The sequence below is a fragment of the Staurois parvus genome, unplaced genomic scaffold (genome assembly GCF_062004578.1).
Source record: "Staurois parvus isolate SC_StPar_1 unplaced genomic scaffold, SC_StPar_1.0 ptg000118l, whole genome shotgun sequence".
Lineage (NCBI taxonomy): Eukaryota > Metazoa > Chordata > Amphibia > Anura > Ranidae > Staurois > Staurois parvus.
The window spans coordinates 6,299,851-6,323,042 of NW_028317914.1; the positions used below are offsets into that span (position 1 = coordinate 6,299,851).

A 23,192-nucleotide genomic window follows, 5' to 3' on the forward strand; every position below is an offset into this window, starting at 1 on the left:
TGACCCATAGACACAAGCGCATGGGAATGCGGTCATACGCAAGCGCCTAAGGGTGACACAATAAATATGAAGTGAGCAACCTAATGTGTAAGGATGCAGGGTAATGGTAGCTATACTGATGATACTATAGTAATCATAGCTGATGAAAATGAATATATCTAAAGCATACATCTGTAGTGGATGGTGTACCCACTATAGGTCACAAGGGAAATGATGGAACTAGCACTAAAGAGGGGGGGGGGGGGAGAGAGAAAAAAAAAGGGGAGGGGGTTTGGGAGAGAGACAAAAAGGATGAGAGTAGGACTCTAGGGAACATGTGCAGCTCAGCAGAAGGTACCTATGCATAACGGGGAGTCAGTGGATGACCCCATGTATCTCAAGATCTTCATTAAGCCCAGTGGGTGAGAGGGAACCCAGAGTGAAGATCCAATAGGTCTCCCTCTTACATAGTCTTTGGAATTTTCTTCCACCATCTGAATCTCCTGTGATGGATTCAATCCCAAATACTTTCATGCCTGATGGATCACCACTGTGTGCCTCCTGAAAGTGCCGTGGTACGGAATATTTGTTTTTGCCTTTATTGCTCTCCTTGTAATTAATGATGTTACATTTGTGTTCGCCAAACCTGACCCTCAAGGGACACATGGTTCGGCCTACATATAGGAGGCCACAGGGACAGATGAGCCCATAGATCACAAAAGAAGTACCACAGTTGATGAACTGCTTAATCTTATATGTACGGCCATTGGTGCCAGCCACCTCTTTCTTTCTGTGGCACATGTATTTGCAGGTTCCACAATTGCTCACACCGCATTTGAAACTGCCCCTTTGATCAAACAGGGCAGACCAAGGATTGACCGTATTACTGGCACCAGCAAGAGGCTTCTTAATTCTACTGGGTGCTATGTGACTCTTGAGATCCCTAGGTTTCCTGAACACAATTTCAGGTCTGGGGGCAAGGCTCTGACCAAGAACTGGGTCCTGCTTAAGAATTTTCCAATGCTTTTGGATGCTTCGCTGTATGTCGAAGGCTTTAGTATTGAACCTGGTGCAAAACCTGACCTGGTTATTAAATCTATTGTTGGGGTCTTTAGTGGCTTTTTTGGCCATTTGTTTTTTCTTTTCCTATATATTTATATTTCTTATGCTTTCATGTCTATGCATAAACACATATACCATACACTATACCAATTTTACCAGATATTATACTATATTGTAACAATACTTATTTAATTTTATTTTATTTAAACTTTGTGAACCATATTAAGAAGTTTTTTGTAACGTTTTATATCAACATTTATGTTTTACTAGTGATTTATCTCCTTTGTTCTTGTATATAGTATCGCATATGCATATCCATCCATGGTGCACTACATTGCCACACATGCCTATGTTTCATCATATGACTATACTAGAATGATAAGCACACACCCTCTAGGCTGCAACTCTATGAATTAATAAGTGTCTCTGCTGGGTTTCAGATCTACTCTCTATATTAAATCCATGTCCCATAGTTGTCTATGGCAAGCAGAGCACTAGGCAGCTTCATAGCGTTGCTCATCCATCCATCCATTTATTTAAAGGCGAGCAGTGCAGTGCATCACCAGGGAAGGATTTTTATTATTTTTTATATATGTGTAATTTTCCATTTATTTATTTTTCACTGTGCACACTTCTTATGGTTCATATGATTTTATGATTGTCGCTAGTTTCAATGGTTTTATTTATACACATATATATATATATATATATATATTTTTTTTTTTTTTTTTTTTCATAGACCTTTCGTGTTTACTTACACTATGTCGATTGCCCCTGTGACTCCTCCACCTGCACAGGGGAGTGTCCAGGACGGCCCATGTGACCTTTGGTTTAACTAGTAGTGAGCATATAAAAGAGGGATCAGACATTTGGTCAGTTGGCTCTGAGGAAGAGGCAAGTCCTCGAAACGCGTCAGCCTTTTGGATGTCTAAACTCCCTATGTTACTCAGCGCGGTGTTGATCCAGCTGTTCTTTTATGATGTGCCTTGACTATATTGTCATTTGTGAGTACAACACCTACTTTATTTTTTATTAAACATTTTTTATGGTAATGCACTAGGCCTGTGCGCCCTCTCTTTGTTCTTTCCCCATTCAGTATATTTGGATTTCCCCGGTCCATTTGAGGGCAGCAAGGTGTGCATGTACCAGGACATTCTTAATGTGGTTGTAGCCTGCATCGAGTCCATCCCCAAGCGCAGGAGCATTTGTGTTTGCTGGTACAAAAAGATGACCTCCTGATCCCAGAGGGTGCCCTGCAGAAGCAAGTACCTGCCCGTGGGTGCTACATTCTGAGCACAGGTAAAAGGGAAATTGCGTTTGAAGGCTATCAGAACACCCCGTCGTTTCTCAGGAGCCATGGCCGTGTAGAAAGTGGGATAATGAGGTGAAAGATACCATGGGGCGGAGGACTGTGAAAACCTGGTTTCCTGCAAGCATACCACGTCAATTCGTGGCAATTTTGAGGTGATGAAAAAAACTTTAGACAACTTCTGAGGCAAATTAAAGCCTTGGATATTTTGTGAATATACTTTCAAAGGGGGCAAAGCCATGGTGAGATCAGCGTAAGCCACTCAGCAGAAAAAGCATAGGTCGGCCAACAATTTCCACTCCCAAGGATGGTCAGGCCATGGTGTCTCGAAACCCTGCAGAAACCAAGAACAGAAAAACTAGAAAAAAAACGAGAAGACAGGAAAAAAAGAGAAAGGAAACAGAATAAGTACAATGGCATAGCCATAATCACACCTATGATGAAATGCATCCTACACTCAAAAATACCAGTTGGTGGCTTTACCACCGAACACATGACTGCAAATGAATGCATCAAAAAAACATAGGCCCTCAGGGGGCAAGGAGGCAAGACATACATAACATAACAAGGTACCCATATTATTATATATGGGAGTCCCCAGGAAGTGGGTCCTACCAATGGAAACCCCCTCCCGGAAGCTCAGTCAAGCTAGGGGGCCCAGCCCCCTCCAGGGAGATGACTACAGGCCACTACAGAACCCAACACCACAGCACAGATGGTCTCCCACCCCAGCGCCTCAGCATGGCCATCACCCTAGCTCCAAACAATGGTCCTCTCAAGCCAACTGCCCCCCCTAGAGCCCCCCCTAGGGAGTCATCGGCCCGTTACACCAACATGAACCCAGCCACTCGCCGAGACCCATGGCATTGGACAGTGGCAAAACATCACAGACTACAAGTCCAGGCGGGACCCCCCACCCATAGACAGAACCCCAAGGGGGCCGGACGGGCAGGGCTCAGTCACATAACATCATCAGTATTGGCGATGCCTAAAAGGCCAAACTTGCGGTCCCGTCAAAAGGATGCAGCAGTGAAGCACAACGGAGGAAGTCCTGGATACAACTTCATCTCAATGAAGAACAGGTTGGATTCGATCATAGAGGGGTCAGAGGAAGGGCCCTCTTCCGGTTGGATGCCTTCTCCCAGAGGCGGGCCAGATGAGGTGGCCCCGATTGAGATCCAGATGAATGTGCCGAACTCTGCGCAGCACCTCCCGGCGGGATAAGATGCAAGGATTCTAGGGGAGAGTGGGCTTCCACCGGCATGGTAATAGAGTGGCTACAACCTTGGTAGTTGAAGGTGAGGCAGAACGGAAAGCCCCATGCGTACTTGATTCTGCAATTTACCAGGACCGAGGTGAATGGCTTCAACTAATGGCGCTTCTGCAGCATGATCTGGGAGAAGTCCAAGAAGAGCTGATAAAGATACCCCTGGAAACTGAAGTCTCGGTTGTTCCTGTCCGCCAAGAGAATAGTTTTCTTAGTGCAGTAATAGGTGAATTTGATGATAATGTCTCTTGGAGGCCCCTCCAGCCATTTGGGACCCAATGCATGGTGTATGCGGTCAAATTCGAGACAGTCAATGGGAATGGTGGGGGGTCAGCTCCTGAAAAAGCAGTAGCGGTTGAGGTGAGATCCGTGACGGATTCTAAAATACCCTGTAAGCGCAAGTTGCTGTGGCGGAAGCAGTTCTCAAAATATTCAAGCCATAGCAGCGCGTCCGCCAATTTTTTCTTAAGTTCGCATAGATCCTGCTCATGACTTTCAATGGCCGTGGCAGCAGCATCCATTTTATCCTCGACATCGTTCGTAGAGGAGGACAACTCAGTCTGCTGCATCAACTTGAAGCGATCCAGGAGCTCAAAGCCCATCTCGGTTGCGGGATCCGAAGTACCTGCAGGCAGCATCAGGCCCGGGAAAGGAGAGGGGGAACGGCAACTAAAAGGCAGGGGTTGGCAGTGCAGGTACCCATTTGCGGTCTACCTGCCCTAAGAAGTAGACTGCAATCGACGGGTTGCCAACCCCCATTACATGCCGACCCCTGTTATATCGGATTTTATGCGGAATTCTCAATTGAAACATTAATTCACTTATTTATTAAGTGCCCGATCATATCGAGTACAACTTGCCACGCAATTTGCCATGCGAGTTTCAAATTGCATGTCAAGTTGCACCCTATTGTCCGCAAATAAAGCGGTTATATCATTGTGATTCCGACTTGGTCAGAGCTGCACCAATTTCTTAAGCAGTCCCACATTAAGTCGGAATGACATCCGACTTTGAAATCGTGTGACTTACTGAATCAGTGTGATTGGGGACTTAGTCATTTTCAATCTTGTGTGTGTATGTATATATATATACAGTCAGGTCCATAAATATTGGGACATCGACACAATTCTAACATTTTTGGCTCTATACACCACCACAATGGATTTGAAATGAAACTAACAAGATGTGCTTTAACTGCAGACTGTCAGCTTTAATTTGAGGGTATTTACATCCAAATCAGGTGAACAGTGTAGGAAATACAACAGTTTACATATGTGCCTCCCACTTGTTAAGGGACCAAAAGTAATGGGACAGAATAATCATAAATCAAACTTTCACTTTTTAATACTTGGCTGCAAATCCTTTGCAGTCAATTACAGCCTGAAGTCTGGAACGCATAGACATCACGAGACGCTGGGTTTCATCCCTGGTGATGCTCTGCCAGGCCTCTACTGCAACTGTCTTCAGTTCCTGCTTGTTCTTGGGGCATTTTCCCTTCAGTTTTGTCTTCCGCAAGTGAAATGCATGCTCAATCGGATTCAGGTCAGGTGATTGACTTGGCCATTGCATAACATTTCACTTCTTTCCCTTAAAAAACTCTTTGGTTGCTTTTGCAGTATGCTTTGGGTCATTGTCCATCTGCTCTGTGAAGCGGCGCCCAATGAGTTGTGAAGCATTTGGCTGAATATGAGCAGATAATATTGCCCGAAACACTTCAGAATTCATCCTGCTGCTTTTGTCAGCAGTCACATCATCAATAAATACAAGAGAACCAGTTCCATTGGCAGCCATACATGCCCACGCCATGACACTACCACCACCATGCTTCACTGATGAGGTGGTATGCTTAGGACCATGAGCAGTTCCTTTCCTTCTCCATACTCTTCTCTTCCCATCACTCTGGTACAAGTTGATCTTGGTCTCATCTGTCCATAGGATGTTGTTCCAGAACTGTGAAGGCTTTTTTAGATGTCGTTTGGCAAACTCTAATCTGGCCTTCCTGTTTTTGAGGCTCACCAATGGTTTACATCTTGTGGTGAACCCTCTGTATTCACTCTGGTGAAGTCTCCTCTTGATTGTTGACTTTGACACACATACACCTACCTCCTGGACAGTGTTCTTGATCTGGCCAACTGTTGTGAAGGGTGTTTTCTTCACCAGGGAAAGAATTCTTCGGTCATCCACTACAGTTGTTTTCCGTGGTCTTCCGGGTCTTTTGGTGTTGCTGAGCTCACCGATGCGTTCCTTCTTTTTAAGAATGTTCCAAACAGTTGTTTTGGCCACGCCTTATTTTTTTGCTATCTCTCTGATGGGTTTGTATTGTTTTTTCAGCCTAATGATGGCTTGCTTCACTGATAGTGACAGCTCTTTGGATCTCATCTTGAGAGTTGACAACAACAGATTCCAAATGCAAATAGCACACTTGAAATGAACTCTGGACCTTTTATCTGCTCATTGTAATTGGGATAATGAGGGAATAACACACACCTGGCCATGGAACAGCTCAGAAGCCAATTGTCCCATTACTTTTGGTCCCTTAACAAGTGGGAGGCACATATGCAAACTGTTGTAATTCCTACACCGTTCACCTGATTTGGATGTAAATACCCTCAAATTAAAGCTGACAGTCTGCAGTTAAAGCGCATCTTATTCGTTTCATTTCAAATCCATTGTGGTGGTGTATAGAGCCAAAAATGTTACAATTGTGTCGCTGTCCCAATATTTATGGACCTGACTGTATATACACACACACACACACACTGCATTTTGGATCTTGCTTCATATTTTTGCAGATGACATATGGGATTTTATGGCATTAATTTGTGTTATAGTGATTGAGAGAATTTGTTTACTGCACTTTATGTGAGAAATTGATTAGATTTTTTATTTTAAGGTATTTATTATTTTCACAGGAAAAATAAGTAAATTCAGGGGATTATATATTAGATTAATTTATTGCAATTGCATGTGCAGCGCTACCCTTGAGAATTTATTAAGTAAGGCTTAAAGCATGCTCAGGATGACCCCAGAAAGTCGTATCCATGCTCAGTACATACCATCAGAGCCCATCTGTTCAGGCTGCATGACTTTCTTAGTGGTAATATTGACAGCCAGTGTGAATGCTGATGCCACATAGTATCTCCCAGGCTCTGCAATAATTTGCACACCCGAGTTAGCAGGGAAATGTTTATCCAATGCTAGATTTATCACCGATGTTACCTAAAATTAAAAGAAAAGGAGTACTAGCTTTTACACATTTAAGCAAAATGTAGTTAAAAGTGGTTCTAAAGGCATTAAAAAAAAATGTCCCAGTAGTTGCCTCCCCCCATATACATACCTGTCTTGATCCAACATTGTGCCTGTCTTCAGTGGTGCTGGTCTCTGTTCCTCTCTTCACAGGACACAGAGGTAGCAGCAGGAGCCATTGGCTGCTGCTGCTGTCAACCAAATCCTGTGAGGAGTGAGCAGGGGGTGGGGCAAAGCCATGGTATGGGTGTCTAGGGATGCACACCGTCCAACGCAGGAGCAGGCGCACAGCGGAAGAGGAGGAGGGTTCAAGATTGCTGGTCAGGAACCCCATAAGGGGAGGTTTGTGGCACTCTGTGCAATACCATTGGCAAGTATAACATGTTTATTATTTTAATAAAAAAAATGTGTCCTTTACAACCGCTTTAAGTTGCTTAGGAGGCAGTTTAAAGTGTTAGTAAACCCACAACAGTAAAATCAGTCTGTATATGCAGTAAAGCATGCTTGTTATACTCACTGTGGGACCTAAGGTGTAAATCCTCTGCATTGTGTAAAAAGGCTGCTTGAACCTTTTTCTCTGTTCCTCCCCTTTTCGAAGCTACCACCTCTATCTCCAGACTGAACCATAGACATGCACATGCTCAGTTTGGTGTGTATTACTAGAGGTTTTTATTTTTCTTGGGGGAGTCCATTAGATCAGCACAGGGCCAATCAGCACTGGTCAGACAGAGGTCAGGAGATATGCATCCTCCTAGAGCAGAAAGAAAAACTCCTCCTCCAAGATTTAGCTAGTACTGGGCTGTACACAGATAGAGGTCACAAGACTGCTCTAACTGCTGATGAGAAAAGGGATTTAGCAATTTATATTTACTAAAATAATTGCATTTCCATGTTCTGTGTACTGTGGGAGACCAGATATACAGTTGCAAGAAAAAGTATGTGAACCCCTTGGGATTACGTGGAGTTTTGCATGAATTGGGCATAAAATGTGCTCTGAACGTCATCTAAGTCACAACAATAGAAGAACACAGTCTGCTGAACATAATACTACACAAACATTAGATGTTGCCATGGTTTAATTGCACATAACATGTAAACATTCACAGTGCAGGGAGGAAAAAGTATGTGAACCTTTGGACTTAATAACTGGTTGACCCTCCTTTGGCAGCAATAACCTCAACCAAACGTTTCCTGTAGTTGCAGCTCAGACCTGCACAACGATCTGGAGTAATTTTGGACCACTCCTCTTCACAAAACTGTTTCAGTGTAGCAATATTCTTGGGATGTCTGGTGTGAATCGCTCTCTTAAGGTCATGCCACAGCATTTCAATCGGGTTGAGGTCAGGACTCTGACTGAGCCACTCCAGAAGGCGTATTCTGTGCTGTTGCAGCCATTGTTTTGTTGAATTACTTGTATGCTTTGGGTCATTGTCCTGTTGCATCACCCATCCTCTGCGGAGCTTCAGTTGGCGGACAGATGGTCGTACCTTTTCCTGCAAAATGTCTTGATAAACTCTGGAATTCGTTTTCCCATCAATGACAACAATCCCTCCAGGCCCTGAGGCAGCAAAGCAGCCCCAAACCATGATGCTCCCTCCGCCATGTTTTACAGTGGGGATGAGGTTTTGATGTTGGTGTGCTGTGCCTTTTTTTCTCCACACATAGTGTTGTGTGTTCTTCCCAAACAACTCAATCTTGGTTTCATCTGTCCACAGTCTATTTTGCCAGTAGTGCTGTGGAACATCCAGGTGCTCTTCTGCAAACTTCAAACGTGCTGCAATATTCTTTTTGGACAGCAATGGCTTCCTCCGTGGTGTCCTCCCATGTACTCCATTCTTGTTTAATGTTTTCCTTATTGTAGATGTGTCAACAAAAATGTTCGCATGTGCCAGAGATTTCTGTAGGTCTTTAGCTGACACTCTAGGATTCTTCTTTACCTCATGCAGCATTCTGCGCTGTGCTCTTGCAGTCATTTTTACAGGACAACCACGCCTAGGGAGAGTAGCAACAGTGCGAAACTTTCTCCATTTGTAGACAGTCTGTCTTACCATGGACACATGAACATCAAGGCTTTTGGAGATACTTTTGTAACCCTTTCCAGCTTCATGCAAGTCAACAATTCTTGATCGTAGGTCTTCTGAGAGCTCTTTTCTGCAAGGCATGGTTCACATCAGACAGTGCTTCTTGAAACCAGTAAACCCAAAACAGGTGTGTGTTTTTTAAGGGCAGGACAGCTGTCAGCAACACATCCAATATCATCACACTGATTGGAGTCAAGGTTGTCTCACTCCTGGCTCCAGATAGCTCTGGGAGAAGTCATTAAGCTAGGGACTCACATACTTTTTCCTCCCTGCACTGTGAATGTTTACATGTTATGTGCAATTAAATCATGGCAACATCTAATGTTTGTGTAGTATTATGTTCAGCAGACTGTGTTCTTCTATTGTTGTGACTTAGATGACGTTCAGAGCACATTTTATGCCCAATTCATGCAAAACTCCACGTAATCCCAAGGGGTTCACATACTTTTTCTTGCAACTGTAGTGAATGCAGGGTGCTGGGTTTAGTAACACCTTAACCACTTGCCCTCTAGAGGATTTACCCCCCCCCCCCCCCCCCCCCCCGACCAGGCCATTTTTTGTGATATGGCGCCGGGTAACTTTAACTAACAATTGCGCGGTCATGCACCGAAATTAAATATATGTCTTATTTTCCCACGAACAGAGCTTTCTTTTGGTGGTATTTGATCGCCTATGTGTTTTTTATTTTTTGCACTATTTAAAAAAAAGACCGACAATTTTGGGGAAAAAATTATATTTTTTACTGCTATTAAACATGTACAGTAAAAAAATTTTTTTTAATCTAATTTTGTCAAAAGTTTAAGCCAAAATGTATTTTGCGGCAAGTGTTTTCTAAAAAAAATCCCAATACGTGTAAATTAATTGGTTTAAATGAAAGTCATAGCTTTTACAAATGGCAGTATATATAAATTGGATTTTTTTTTACTAGTAATGGCGGCGATCAGTGACTTATAGCGGGACTGTGGTGGGCATTCTGACATTGGGGGAAACTGACTTGGTGTCATTGACATCCCCAGTGACACCAATACAGTGATAAGTGCTAATAAAAAGCACTGACACTGTATTAATGGCACTGGGCAGGAAGGGGTTAACATATGGGGCAATCAAAGGGTTAACTGCTGTTTTACTATGTGGGCTGGGTGTGATTTACACTGTAGGCACACTGCTTTGTATGGCTCTGCAGCTGACAGGGGAGAGAACTGTATTGTTTACATACAGTTCTCTCCCCCCGATGGTATTACTCGGCAATCGCTAGATGGGATCCGGTGATTGACAGCCGAGGATGCGAATGACAGCGCGGGTAGGGAGTGCTAATTTTTTGCGCATGCCCCCTACCCGGAACTGCACAATCACGTATATATACACACGAACTAGTGCCTCCCTGTAGCAGTATTTCTGCTATAGGGCGGACAGCAAGCGGTTAAAGGAACATTTGAATTTGTTTAAAAATAACAAACATGTTATATTTACCTGCATATATTTACATGTATTTACATGTATAACATCCTCTTCTTGGGTTCCCCACTGGCACTCCTGCCCCCCCCCCCCCATACCTAGTGCCCCTATAGCAAACAGCTTGCCATGTGGGCACCCAAGCAGGCTCACTCCTAAGACTCTGCTCTCTGCGTCCATTTACAGATGGAGTATGGTTTGTCCTCGCCCCTGCTGTCTCCTCACTGGCTGGGACTGACAGTAGTGGGAGCCAATGAGGAGGGAGAGACCTGAGATTCTCGTGCTCATCGCTGGATCGAGATGATGCTCAAAGGTCTAGGGGAGCTGCTGCATACAGAAGGTTTTTTTTTACCTTCATACATAGAATGCATGAATGTGAAAAACCTTCAGCCTTTACAACCACTTTAATTACTTTAGCAAACCATGTAATCTGTTTCTAAGTTCTATACATATACATATACAGCCATTTAGCTGTCATTAATAATATCTTACAGCGCTGAGCGAACTATTGGCGCTTTATAAATACTGTATAATAATATCATATCATTAATAATATAATATCAGCTCCATCTATGACTGCCTACAACAACGCGCTGTCAGCAGCCCTTGACTCACTAGCGCCTTTAACCACACGCAACATCAGACTCCGACCGCTCCAGCCCTGGCAGACTGATCACACCAAAACCCTCAAACGACGTAGTCGTGCCCTGGAGCGACTATGGCGCAAAACAAAATCCCAACAAGCTTTCACCTGCTACAAATCTGCCTTCCGCACCTACACCTCCTCCCTCCACGCAGCCAAACAAGCCTACTTCCTGACCCTCATCAAGGCCCTCTCCTCCAATCCTCGCCGACTCTTCTCCACCTTCAACTCTCTACTCTCTCCACCCCCACCTCCACCCAGCACCTCACTCACCGCCCTTGAGATTGCCAATCACTTCAAAAACAAGATTGACACAATTCGCAAGGACATTGCCGCAACTCACACGCCCTCTCAACCCGTCCCCTCTCACACAGCTACCCCCTCATCCCCCCTCCCCCTCGACATTACCCGCAGGGACTTCGTCACTGCTCAAACTCCCTCCGACCCCGTTCCCCCTCACTCAGCTACCCCCTCATCACCCCTCTCCCACGGCCCCACCACTGCTCTGACCTCCACTCCCACCCCACCCTACATTCCTCATACTGAAGCTCCCCCAACACTCCACACCTTTGACCTTACTACCATTGAGGAAGTCTCCAAGATCCTCTCTGATGCCCGCCTCACCACCTGCCCCCTCGACCCTATCCCCTCACAATTCCTACGACCTCCCTCCCCCTCCATCCTACGCTCCCTCACCCACATCTTTAATCTCTCCCTCTCCTCCGGCACTTTCCCCTCCCCACTGAAGCATGCACACATCACCCCCATACTTAAAAAGCCCTCCCTGGACCCCAATGACCCGAACAACCTCAGACCCATCTCCCTGCTCCCACTTACATCTAAACTCCTCGAGCGTCTCGTCTACACCCGCCTATGCTCTCACCTCAACGACAACAACCTCCTCGATCCCCTACAGTCTGGCTTCCGCCCCCTACACTCCACCGAAACCGCCTTACTCAAACTCTCCAACGACCTTCTAACCGCCAAAGCTAATGGCCACTATTCAGTGCTCCTACTCCTTGACCTCTCTGCGGCCTTCGACACAGTTGACCACCCCCTCCTCCTCAAAATACTACACTCCCTCGGCCTCAGAGATTCTGCTCTCTCCTGGCTCTCATCCTACCTGTCACAACGCTCTTTCAGCGTTACCTATAATGCTACCACCTCCCCCTCACTCCCCCTCTCTGTTGGGGTCCCTCAAGGCTCTGTCCTTGGGCCCCTTCTCTTCTCCATCTACACCTCCTCCCTTGGCCAACTCATACACTCTCACGGCTTCAACTACCACCTCTATGCCGACGACACACAAATCTATCTCTCAACCCCCCACCTCACCCCTTCGGTCTCTGCCCAAATCACACACCTACTGAGCGACATATCAGATTGGATGTCGCTCCATTTCCTTAAACTGAATCTCTCCAAAACCGAGCTCCTTGTCTTCCCCCCAGCCCGAACCCCACCCCCCATTGACTTCTACATCACATCCAACAACGCCAATATCAAACCCGCTCTGCAGGCCAGAGTACTTGGTGTCATTCTGGACTCCAACCTATCCTTCCAGCCCCAAGTCCAATCTTTAACAAACTCGTGCAGACTCCACCTCCGCAACATCGCCAAAATCCGCACGTTCCTAACCCCAGAAACCACTAAACAGCTCATCCACTCCCTCATCATATCACGACTCGACTACTGCAACTCCCTCCTCACTGGCCTGCCTCGCCGCTGGCTATCCCCGCTTCAGTCGATCCTGAATACGGCTGCCAGACTCATTCACCTTTCCAACCGCTCCATTTCCGCCACCCCCCTCTGCCAATCCCTCCACTGGCTTCCGATTGCGCAACGGATCAAATTTAAAATCCTAACACTGACGTACAAAGCCGTCCACCATACTGCCCCGAACTACATCACTGACCTAATATCCAAGTACCGCCCAACACGCACACTCCGCTCCTCACAAGACCTCCTTCTCTCTAGTTCCCTGGTCTCCTCCTCCCATGCCCGCCTCCAGGACTTCTCCAGGGTGTCACCCATCCTCTGGAACTCCCTGCCCCAACCCATCAGATTATCACCTACTCTCCTCTCCTTTAGGCGCACCCTGAAAACCCATCTCTTCAGGGAAGCCTACCTCACCCCCTGCTAACTTGCTGACCTCCTCCACTCTTCCTACCACTCCATCCCCCACAGCTATCTCCTCCTGTGCCACCACCCCCCCTCCTAGATTGTAAGCTCGAAAGAGCAGGGCCCTCGATCCCCTCATGTTTTGCATTGTATTGGTATTGTTCTGTCACATGTTCTGTCCCCCTTTGTAATGTACAGCGCTGAGTGAACTATTGGCGCTTTATAAATACTGTATAATAATAATAATAATAATCCACGACCTCTTTATCTCCCACTCCCTCAACCTCCTAGCAGTCACCGAGACCTGGGTACAGGCCACCGACTCTACCTCCCCTGCGGCACTCTCCTATGGAGGTCTCGTCTGGTCCCATTCACCAAGACCGAGCGGTCGCAGAGGTGGTGGTGTTGGCTTGCTCCTATCACCGCTGAGCACCTTCCAGGTCTTCCCTAACCCCCCCTCTCTATCATTCTCCTCCTTCGAGGCTCAATGCATCCGACTCTTCTCCCCCAACCCCCTAAGGATTGCAGTGATCTACAGGTCTCCCCGATCCATACCCCGCTTCCTGGATGACTTCGCCGCCTGGCTTCCCTTCTTCCTCTCCTCTGAGCTAAGGACCATCATCCTTGGGGACTTCAATATCCCCATCAACGACAACAACCCAGCTACTTCCCATCTCCTCCACCTAACCTCCTCCTTTGCGCTCACACAATACGCCCAATCTTCCACCCACATCGATGGGAACACCCTGGACCTTGTCTTCTCCCACCTCTGTACCCTCAACCAGTTCACTAACACTCCCTTCCCTCTCTCCGACCACCACCTCCTCACGTTCTCCGTCTCCCCTTCCCCTAACTCCCCCCCCCCCCCCCAAAGCCCCAAACCATCACCAGCCGCTACCTCTGCAACCTGAACCCGGCTCCCCTCCACTCGGCAGCCGACCGCCTACACGGCAGCATCCTTCCACTGTCATGTCCTGACCTAGCTACCTCCACGTACAACGACTCACTATCATCTACCCTAGACTCTCTGGCACCCCTAACCACACGCAGCATCAAACCTAGACCGCTTCAACCATGGCAGAACGACCATACTAAACGCCTCAAACATCGCAGTCGCGCGCTGGAGAGACTATGATGCAAAACCAGGTCCCCTCATGCGTTTTCCCTCTACAAATCTGCCTTCCTCACTTACACCTCCTCCCTCCATGCCACCAAGCAGGCCTACTTCGTAAACCTGATCAACACCCTCTCCACCTGCCCTCGCCGACTCTTCTCCACCTTCAACTCCCTGCTCTCTCCCCCCCCTCCTCCACTCAGCACCTCACTCACCGCCCACGAGATTGCCACTCATTTCCACAACAAGATTGACACAATCCGTAAGGACATAGTCAACTCGCAATCTACCTCCCCACCTAGCCCCCCCCATCACCCCCCATCTCTCCCCTCCTCTGAACTCACAACCGCACTGCCCCCCACCACACCCAAGGCCCGCTTACCGTAACCCCCCCAACAATGTACTCCTTCAGCCCTGCTACCACTGAGGAAGTCACCAGGGTCATCTCAGAAGCCCACCTCACCACCTGCCCCCTGGACCCTATCCCCTCCCAACTCCTCCGGTCACCCCCCTCTTCCCTCATCCACTCCCTCACCCACATCTTCAATCTCTCCCTCTCTACTGGAGCATTCCCCTCCCCCCTAATGCATGCGCACATCACCCCCATACTCAAAAAGCCCTCCCTGGACCCCACTGACCCTAACAACCTCAAACCCATCTCCCTGCTGCCATTCACTTCCAAGCTCCTTGAGCGCCTAGTCTACGATTGCCTAAGCGCCCACCTAACTGACAACAACCTCCTTGATCCACTACAGTCTGGCTTCCGTCCCCTACACTCCACTGAAACCGCCCTCCTCAAAATGACTAATGACCTGCTAACCGCCAAAGCCAAAGGCGACTACTCTGTCCTCCTTCTCCTGGACCTCTCCGCGGCCTTTGACACAGTTGACCACCCCCTCCTACTTAATAAACTTCTCTCCCTTGGCATCAGAGACACCGCTCTCTCCTGGTTCTCCTCTTACCTATCCCGACGATCCTTCAGCTTTTCCTACAACGGTGCCACCTCCCCTTCCCTCCCCCTCTCTATCGGGGTCCCTCGAGGCTCTGTCCTTGGACCCCTTCTCTTCTCCATCTACACCTCCTCCCTTGGCAAACTCATACATTCCCACGGCTTCAACTATCACCTCTACGCTGCTGACACTCAAATTTACCTCTCCACCCCTCACCTCACCCCCACATTCTCCGCCCGCATCACTCACCTCCTAAACGACATCTCAGATTGGATGTCGCTCCATTTCCTCAAGCTTAACCTCTCCAAAACCGAGCTCCTCATCTTTCCCCCTGCCCACTCACCCCACCCCCATCCTATCCATCACTGCCAACAACACCACCATCAATCCCGCCCCACAAGCCAAAGTCCTTGGCGTCATTCTGGACTCTAACCTTTCCTTCCAACCTCATGTCAAATCACTTACAAACACATGCAGGCTCCACGTCCGCAACATCGCCAAGATACGTACCTTCCTTACCCCAGACACCACTAAACTACTCGTATACTCCCTGATTATCTCACGCCTTGACTACTGCAACTCCCTTCTCACCGGCCTACCCCAGTGCAGGCTCTCCCCTTTCCAGACCATCCTGAACTCAGCGGCCAGACTCATTCACCTCACCAACCGCTCCACCTCTGCCACCCCCCCTGCTTATCCCTCCACTGGCTCCCGATTGACCAACACATCAAATTCAAACTACTAACCCTGACCTACAAAGCCATTCACAACACTGCCCCTAACTACCTCACCGAACTGATTCCCAGGTACCACCCTACCCGTACCCTTCGCTCCTCACAGGACCTCCTTCTATCTTGCTCTCTGGTCTCCTCCTCCCACGCACGACTGCAAGACTTCTCCAGGTCCTCCCCCATCCTCTGGAACTCACTGCCCCAATCCATCAGACTGTCACCTTCCCTCCTCACCTTCAGGCGCTCCTTGAAAACCCACCTCTTTAGGGAAGCCTACCCCTCCCTCACCTAACAGCTGTTCTCCTTCATTCCTCCTACCACTCTATCCCCCACAGCCACTTCCTCCTGTGCCACTATCCCCTCCCTCCTAGATTGTAAGCTCGAAAGACTAGGGCCCTCTAACCCCTCGTGTACTGTTGTTGTTGCTGTTCTGTTTCTTGTATTGTCCCCCCCTCTATTGTACAGTGCTGAGTAAACCCTTTGGCGCTATATAAACTCGATGTAATAATAATAATAATAATAGCTAAGAATCACAATGCAGAGCATTTTTACCTCTTCAAACTTCACCCAGGAATTCTCAGATCCAGGGAAGCCGCCACCAATGTCAAGTAAGTGCATGTTGAAGCCAAGTTCAGCTCCCATATTAAAGACATAGCGAGCGTCAGACACAGCCTTGCCAAAGGTTTGTGGGTCTTTGCATCCACTGCCAACATGGAAGCTAAATAAAGAAAAACGATATCATAAGACTTTGACCTATACCCATCTGTACAATGATTCAAAACTGTCCTATGTATTGGAACAGATTGATTCAGACTGCATGTAAATAATTAGGGACCATCACTCTAGAGAGCTTTTAACCATCACACCATGGGCAAATACATAACTATTCCCTCTCCATATCCCAAAAAAATGTATTATTCCAACTTTACAGTTTTATATTTAAAGCTTTTTATTTATGTTTTTTATGTGTTTGGTTAATTTTTAGAGGCACTTTCTACAATATCCACACCTGACGCCAATGATATCAACATTCAATTCTTTAGCACGCTCCAGAAGCAACTTGCTTGTTTTAAGAGTGGCACCAAACTTCATGCTTAGCTGAATTACCGCCCTGGAATCATCTGTGGCTATACGCAGAACAAGTCTGAAATACAGAGGCAGAGAACTTGAGTCCTTCCATTATACCCACAAAAAAAACTGTTAGACATCCTACTTTTAGACTTTTGATCTGCATAAAATAAAATTGACTGATTTTGGTACAACATCAATTCTTTAGGCATTTAGTTGTATTTCTCCAAACAAAACAGCTCTAGCATACCACAGGAAATCACGGCTGTGCCAAATAAGTTTATACATCCCTAAAGCAACTACTGCCATTTTATTTTAATTTAGGTAAAATATAAAAGATGATGTTACGCTGAGTAAATAGATACCCAACATGTTATGCTTTAAAATTGCATACACTCATGGAATGTTACCAAATTACAGTACTTAAGAAATCTCCATAGGCGACGAGTTCAAATTTTTACAGGTTAGTAGTTTAGAATTTCAGGAGGTCTGGCACTAGAATTATTGCTCTCGCTATAATGTTTGCAGAGATACGTCATATGTGTGGTACAAATAACAATTACATACTTGAGCGCGACCTATGTATGCACGCAAGCATGAGGGGAGGGATCGCTTAAAAAACGTTTACACTGTCCCTTTAATTTTTTTTTGGATCACTTTTATTCCTATTACAAGTAATGTAAGCAACCCTTGTGGTAAACATTAGGCATGACAGATCCTCTTTATGGAGACATCCGGGGTCTCTAAGACCTGAATCTCTCCTCTACCCTGGAAAGCATGAGAGAAACAAAACAAAACACAATTGCAGTATTTACATCTGCCAGAACCACAAGTAACATAATGACATCGCTTCCAGACTCCCAGGTTTGGGTTGGAGATGGGGAATGATGCTTTCTGCTGCCTGTAAAAGCAATCCAGTGACCAATTAGCTGCTAGAATGGCTTTTTACAGGACAATGAATCGCTAGCTGGAAAAAAAAAAAAAAAAAAGGAAGAAGGATACTGAGATGATGTTTCCACTTCATGTGCAGGACGTCGTATGACATCCTACAGGCAGGAAGCACAAGTTCACCTTTTCAGAAAAAAAAGTGAAAAATCTATACCCCCCACGCTCTCTGCTGTGCTTACCTTCTTGGGTGATTAGCTCTAACCCATGGAGCTGGTGTAGCGGCCCAAGGATTTGAAATCACCCACTCTTATTCCCATTTTTTTTGTAAGGCAGACCAGAGCAACTTCAATGTATCAAAGTGTTCATATTCCCGAACAGCTACACGGGCTCTATGGGCACTGACGTTTAAAGGGAAATCTCCCCAAACAGACAAGTAGTGGCAGGGATTTTATATATTTCATACACTAAAGCCAAAACTTTACATTTTGGATATATTAAGACATTTTATTTTTATTACATCATACAGGTATATTCAGGTTTTTTTTAAAGCGTTGTATATTGTTTAGTTTCTTACTTGGCATTGGGGTGATTCTTGACCACTTTCATTAGTTCCCCCTCGCTATCAAATGTCATCATCTCAACACCACAGCTAGCTGCATATTTTATCTGCGAAATTTGTTTACATGGGTTCGCATAAATGATTCTTTCTGACTTGACACCAATGCTCTGGACAAGCTGAATTTCAGCCTGAGGAGAAATGCAAATAATAGAAAACATATTGCATTAATAAAAGAAAACTGTAGATAGAACACAAGTCAACAGAAACATCTATTACACACCTTGCTGGCACAATCAAATCCTACCCCCAAAAAGGCTATTGTCTTCAAAACGGCTGTGCTGTCATTACATTTAACAGCATAAAATGGAGTTACGCGTGGAAGCGCTTTAAGCCATCGGATATGTTTCACTACAATGTCACCAAGATCAGCTACATAAAAGGCATCTTTGTCATCCTGGAAAAATCAGGAGATTTACTAAGTTTAGACATTTCAAGTCATTACATCTGCAACCAGACTTCTGTATGACATTACTTGAGATACTTACAGACAAGGAAACTTCATTAATTTTCTTCTCCAGAATATCCTGGGCAATGAATCCTTCCTCAAGCAAGCTAAAGTCAAAGACTTTGTCAATAAAGTTGTTCATTCTCTCGATGTTACAAGCCCAATTAATGAAGAATGCAACAAACTGTACGAGTAAAGAGAGCCAAGAAATGATGTTTATTGCAAAGAGGTCTTCAGCTCTGCTTCCAGGGAGGTTCTCCGGTGAAATAGAAGCACTGCCGATGGCACAAGTTGTAGTTCCAACAATGGATCTGTTTCCTGCTATGCTATTGGTTTTCTGCGAGGTAAAACTAGATCCTGTAAAACAAGAGTGACCAGATATACAGTTAGTTCCAAATATATTTGGACACAGGCACAATTTTAGTTTTTTTTTCAGGTATTTACCAAAACATATTCAAGCTATAGTTATATAATGGATATGGGCTGAAAGTGTACACTCAGGTTTAATTTCAGGGTATGTACATCCAAATTGGAAGAAGGGTTTAGGAATTACAGTTTACAGAATTACAGTAGCCATGCCTCCTTTTTTAAGGGACCAAAAGTAATTGGACAAACATAATCATAAATAAAATGTTAATTTTTAATATTTTGTTGAGAATCCTTTACTGGCAATGACTGCCTGAAGTCTGGAACCCATGGACATGAACAAAGACTAGGTTTCCTCCTTTCTGATGCTTTGCCAGGCTCTAACTGCAGCTGTCTTCAGTTGTTCTTTGTTTGTGGGTCTTTCTGCCTTTAGTTTTGCCTTCGGCAAGTGAAATGCATGCTCAATTGGGTTGAGATCTGGTGAATGACACAGCCATTGCAGAATATTCCACTTCTTTTCCTTCAAAAGCTCCTGGGTTGCTTTTGCAGTGTGTTTCTCTTCTTTTAAACCTGTCTCCTTATACAACTTGACCCCCCTCCCCCCGTCATCACCTGTTCCATCTGCAAATCTATGTATCACCGCCCCACTCTTTTTATTTAACTATTTATTTACTGATCAAGTTAATGTGTCTCATTTACTATCAGCTACAGCTCAGATCTCGCATTATTATAAGATTCCTGATTGTTTCTCACCACTAGTCTGATTGAATTCACAATTCCTGGTCACTCCCGTTCCCTTACTTATAATAACCTTTAGGACCAGTTCACACTACATGTGTTTCAGTTGCTTTTTTCGGCATCACAAATGCACAGAAAGAAGGTTATATGGTTGTCAATGTCATAGTTCACATCAGCGCTTGCAGTTCCAGTGTGTTGCAGGTGCTATCAAAAAAGTTGACCACGCTGCATTGTTTCTGCACAGAACTGTACTGGAACGCGGTAAAACGCCCTTAAATGCACTAAAACGCACATGTCCTTAATTAAATTGAATAAAAAGAAAGTGGAAAAAACTGGAATGGATACAAAAATGCACTGGAACGTGTCCAAAAAGCATCCAAAATATACTGGAACACACTAAACATGAATGCAAAAAGTGCATGCAAAACCGCATCTGGAACACATCTAGACTGTGTTTCTATAGTGTGAACTGGCCCTTAGGACTTGTTCACACCATTTGTGGTGCAGAAATGCATGCAAGAACACACATTTTCCAGCACAGCAAAGAAATGCAATGCCCTCTGCAGATGTGCGCAGGTACCATGATGAAAATATAATTGCACCTACACACGTCTATTAAAAACAGATGCATTCACAGCCACAAAAATGCATATGGAACCACACTACTGTGTGGTTAGGTGCAACACACTTTGAAAATAATATGCCTGCAGTATTTTTGCATGTTCCCACACGTTAGGCAGCCCATTGAAATTAATGGGCTGAGGGAAAAAAAAGTAAAAAATGCCACATTTACACAGTTCCTCTGGCCTGTACAGCATGAATGAGTGGGTTGTTCATGTGGCTGGAGACACCTGTTACATTAGGGGGACACAGCAGCTGTATGAACACAGTTTTTAAAGGCAAATTTGTCTTTATTAAATTTTATGTCAAAATAGACAGTATATAGCAAGTAAATAATGAGAACAGAGACAAGGAAATGGGCATATAAAAAAAAAGAAAAAATCAATACAGATACAACTATGCTCCATGAGGATGAGGGAAAATGAGTCCAAATAACATCAGGATGTGGGGATCAATAGCATAAATAAATAATTCAAGGAGATAGGCAAAAACATAGATAAGGGGGAGGCATCCCCAGACAAAATGTATGCAGAAAAATGAGAACGCCGTACAACCAAGAATATATACCCAAACAAAGAAGACAAAAAAAGAAAAAAAGGAAGGAGAAGGGAGAGAGAGAAGAGAAAAAAAGGGGGGGGGGATGGAGAGCAGTAGTAGAGCTAGTGAAGGAAAAGAAGAAAGAGGGTCAGGAGACGTATACGACAATAAGCAAGGACAAGGTGGACCTCACTGACCGAACCTCAATACAGTCCGCAGGGCCACACCAGTGAACATACTAGGATGGAGAAGAAATTGGGAGGACAGGGCTCAACTCCGTTAAGGCATGATAGGGGAACATAAATCTCGGAGAAACAAGGAGGAGGAGAAATGGAGCTAGACCGACCACAACAGCTTATGTTTGTCATAGGTATCATTGGCGAATGCCAGCATTTGCTCCATACACATGGTATCGTTAAGCACAGAGACCCACAGCGGAATAGGAGGGGGAGTGGCCATTTTCCAAAAGAAAGGCATCAATTGGCGGGCCGCAGATAGAAAGAAGCGCAGCAAATTTTTCCTCTGTGCAGCCAGCGAACCCGGTAATATAGAAAGGAGGGCAATTTCCGGCGAAGGGGCCAAGGACTCACCATAGATCTTATCATATACAGCAAAGACCTGTCGTCAGAAAGGTTGTATTAGGTCACAATCCCACCAAATGTGGAGCTGTGTACCAACAACTTTAGTACAGCGCCTGCAGAGATTAGGTGGGAAGGAAATATTTTGTGTAAGGTGAGGGGGTCCCTGTGCCATCGAGAAAGGAGCTTAAAGTTCTTTTCTTGTGAATAACAAGAAATAGACGATTTATGAGTGAAGTGGAATGATGTGGACCAGTCTTCCGCTGATATATCTCTACCTAGGTCTCGAGCCCACGCCTTGGTGTAGGGAGAGTGTTCAGAATGAAGAGCATTGTGTAACACTTTATATAGGGAGGCTAGGACATGTCTTGGCAATTCAGAGAGGGAGCACAGCCGCTCAAACTCAGTGAGTGCACGATGCATGAAGGAGGAAGCGTATAGGTGTTTGCAAAATGAGGATAGATGTAAAGTGGTCAACCAATCCCTAGGCCCACCCTGAAGGAGTGGAAGACCCGCTTGAGGGCAAATAGTCTCGAGCCGTGGGCCATAAGGCACGCATAAAGGGACCAATGGTAGAAGAACCTAACCCTTGAGGAAGAGCAGGGTTATCAAATAGGGGTGATAAGGGAGAATGATCAGAAGATAAGAGAGCAATGATGCCCTGTTGATACCACAATCGTAGTACAGCCATAGTCAATGGGGACAGGCTGGGAAAACACTGGTGGTCCCGGCTATAACCCCACGGCAAAGGTCGGAGGTCAACCGGAGACAAATCTTGTTCAATCATACAAGAGGCTTTACAAAAGGGTCTCATAAACCATTCAAGCATCTGGGCTAGCAATGTAGCTCTATAATATAGCTCAAAGTCTGGTAAACCCACTCCACCTCCAGATTTCGGGTAAGTACCCTGTATATTAGCTTTGAGAACCCTTGGTGCCACATAAATCTAATCAAAAGAGAGCGTAGGGATAGGAGAAAACTCTTAGGGACAATGATCAGCACAGTCTGGAAAACATATAGTAACTTAGGTAAGGTATCCATTTTGAGGGTGTTGATATGGCCGAACCAGGGTAGAGCCAAAGCGCCCCATGAAGCTAGATCCTTTCGGATACGAGAAAGCAAGGGTAAGTAATTAAGGGAATACAGAGCAGAAAGGTCGGCAGGAATCATAATCCCTAAATATGTAAAAGCCTTTGGTCGCCATTGAAAAGAGAAGTTGGAGCAGAAGTTCGCCAACACATGGGCAGGCAAAGATATATTCAAGGCCTCCGTTTTAGAAATATTAAGTTTGAAGTTACTGAAGAGACCAAATCTGCGGAATTCATGAAAAAGACTGGGTAGTGAAATAAGTGGTTGTTGGACGTAAACTAAAAGATCATCTGC

General features: G+C 45.4%; 1 protein-coding gene across 2 annotated transcripts in view; it reads right to left on the reverse strand.

Moving 5' to 3' along the window:
* The window catches only part of LOC149467236 (ornithine decarboxylase 1-like), a 32,944-nt gene extending 13,833 nt beyond the window's left edge, over positions 1-19,111 (reverse strand). For both annotated transcript variants that reach the window (XM_089672065.1, XM_089672066.1), the window contains exons 1-6: positions 19,010-19,111; positions 18,745-18,918; positions 18,480-18,652; positions 16,959-17,093; positions 16,502-16,667; positions 6,674-6,836 (exon numbers count right to left, since the gene is read on the reverse strand). In XM_089672065.1, coding sequence (XP_089528191.1) covers positions 6,674-6,836; positions 16,502-16,667; positions 16,959-17,093; positions 18,480-18,652; positions 18,745-18,918; positions 19,010-19,111 — 913 coding nt within the window. The remainder of the gene's footprint in view (positions 1-6,673; positions 6,837-16,501; positions 16,668-16,958; positions 17,094-18,479; positions 18,653-18,744; positions 18,919-19,009) is intronic.
* Positions 19,112-23,192: the final 4,081 nt, after the last annotated feature.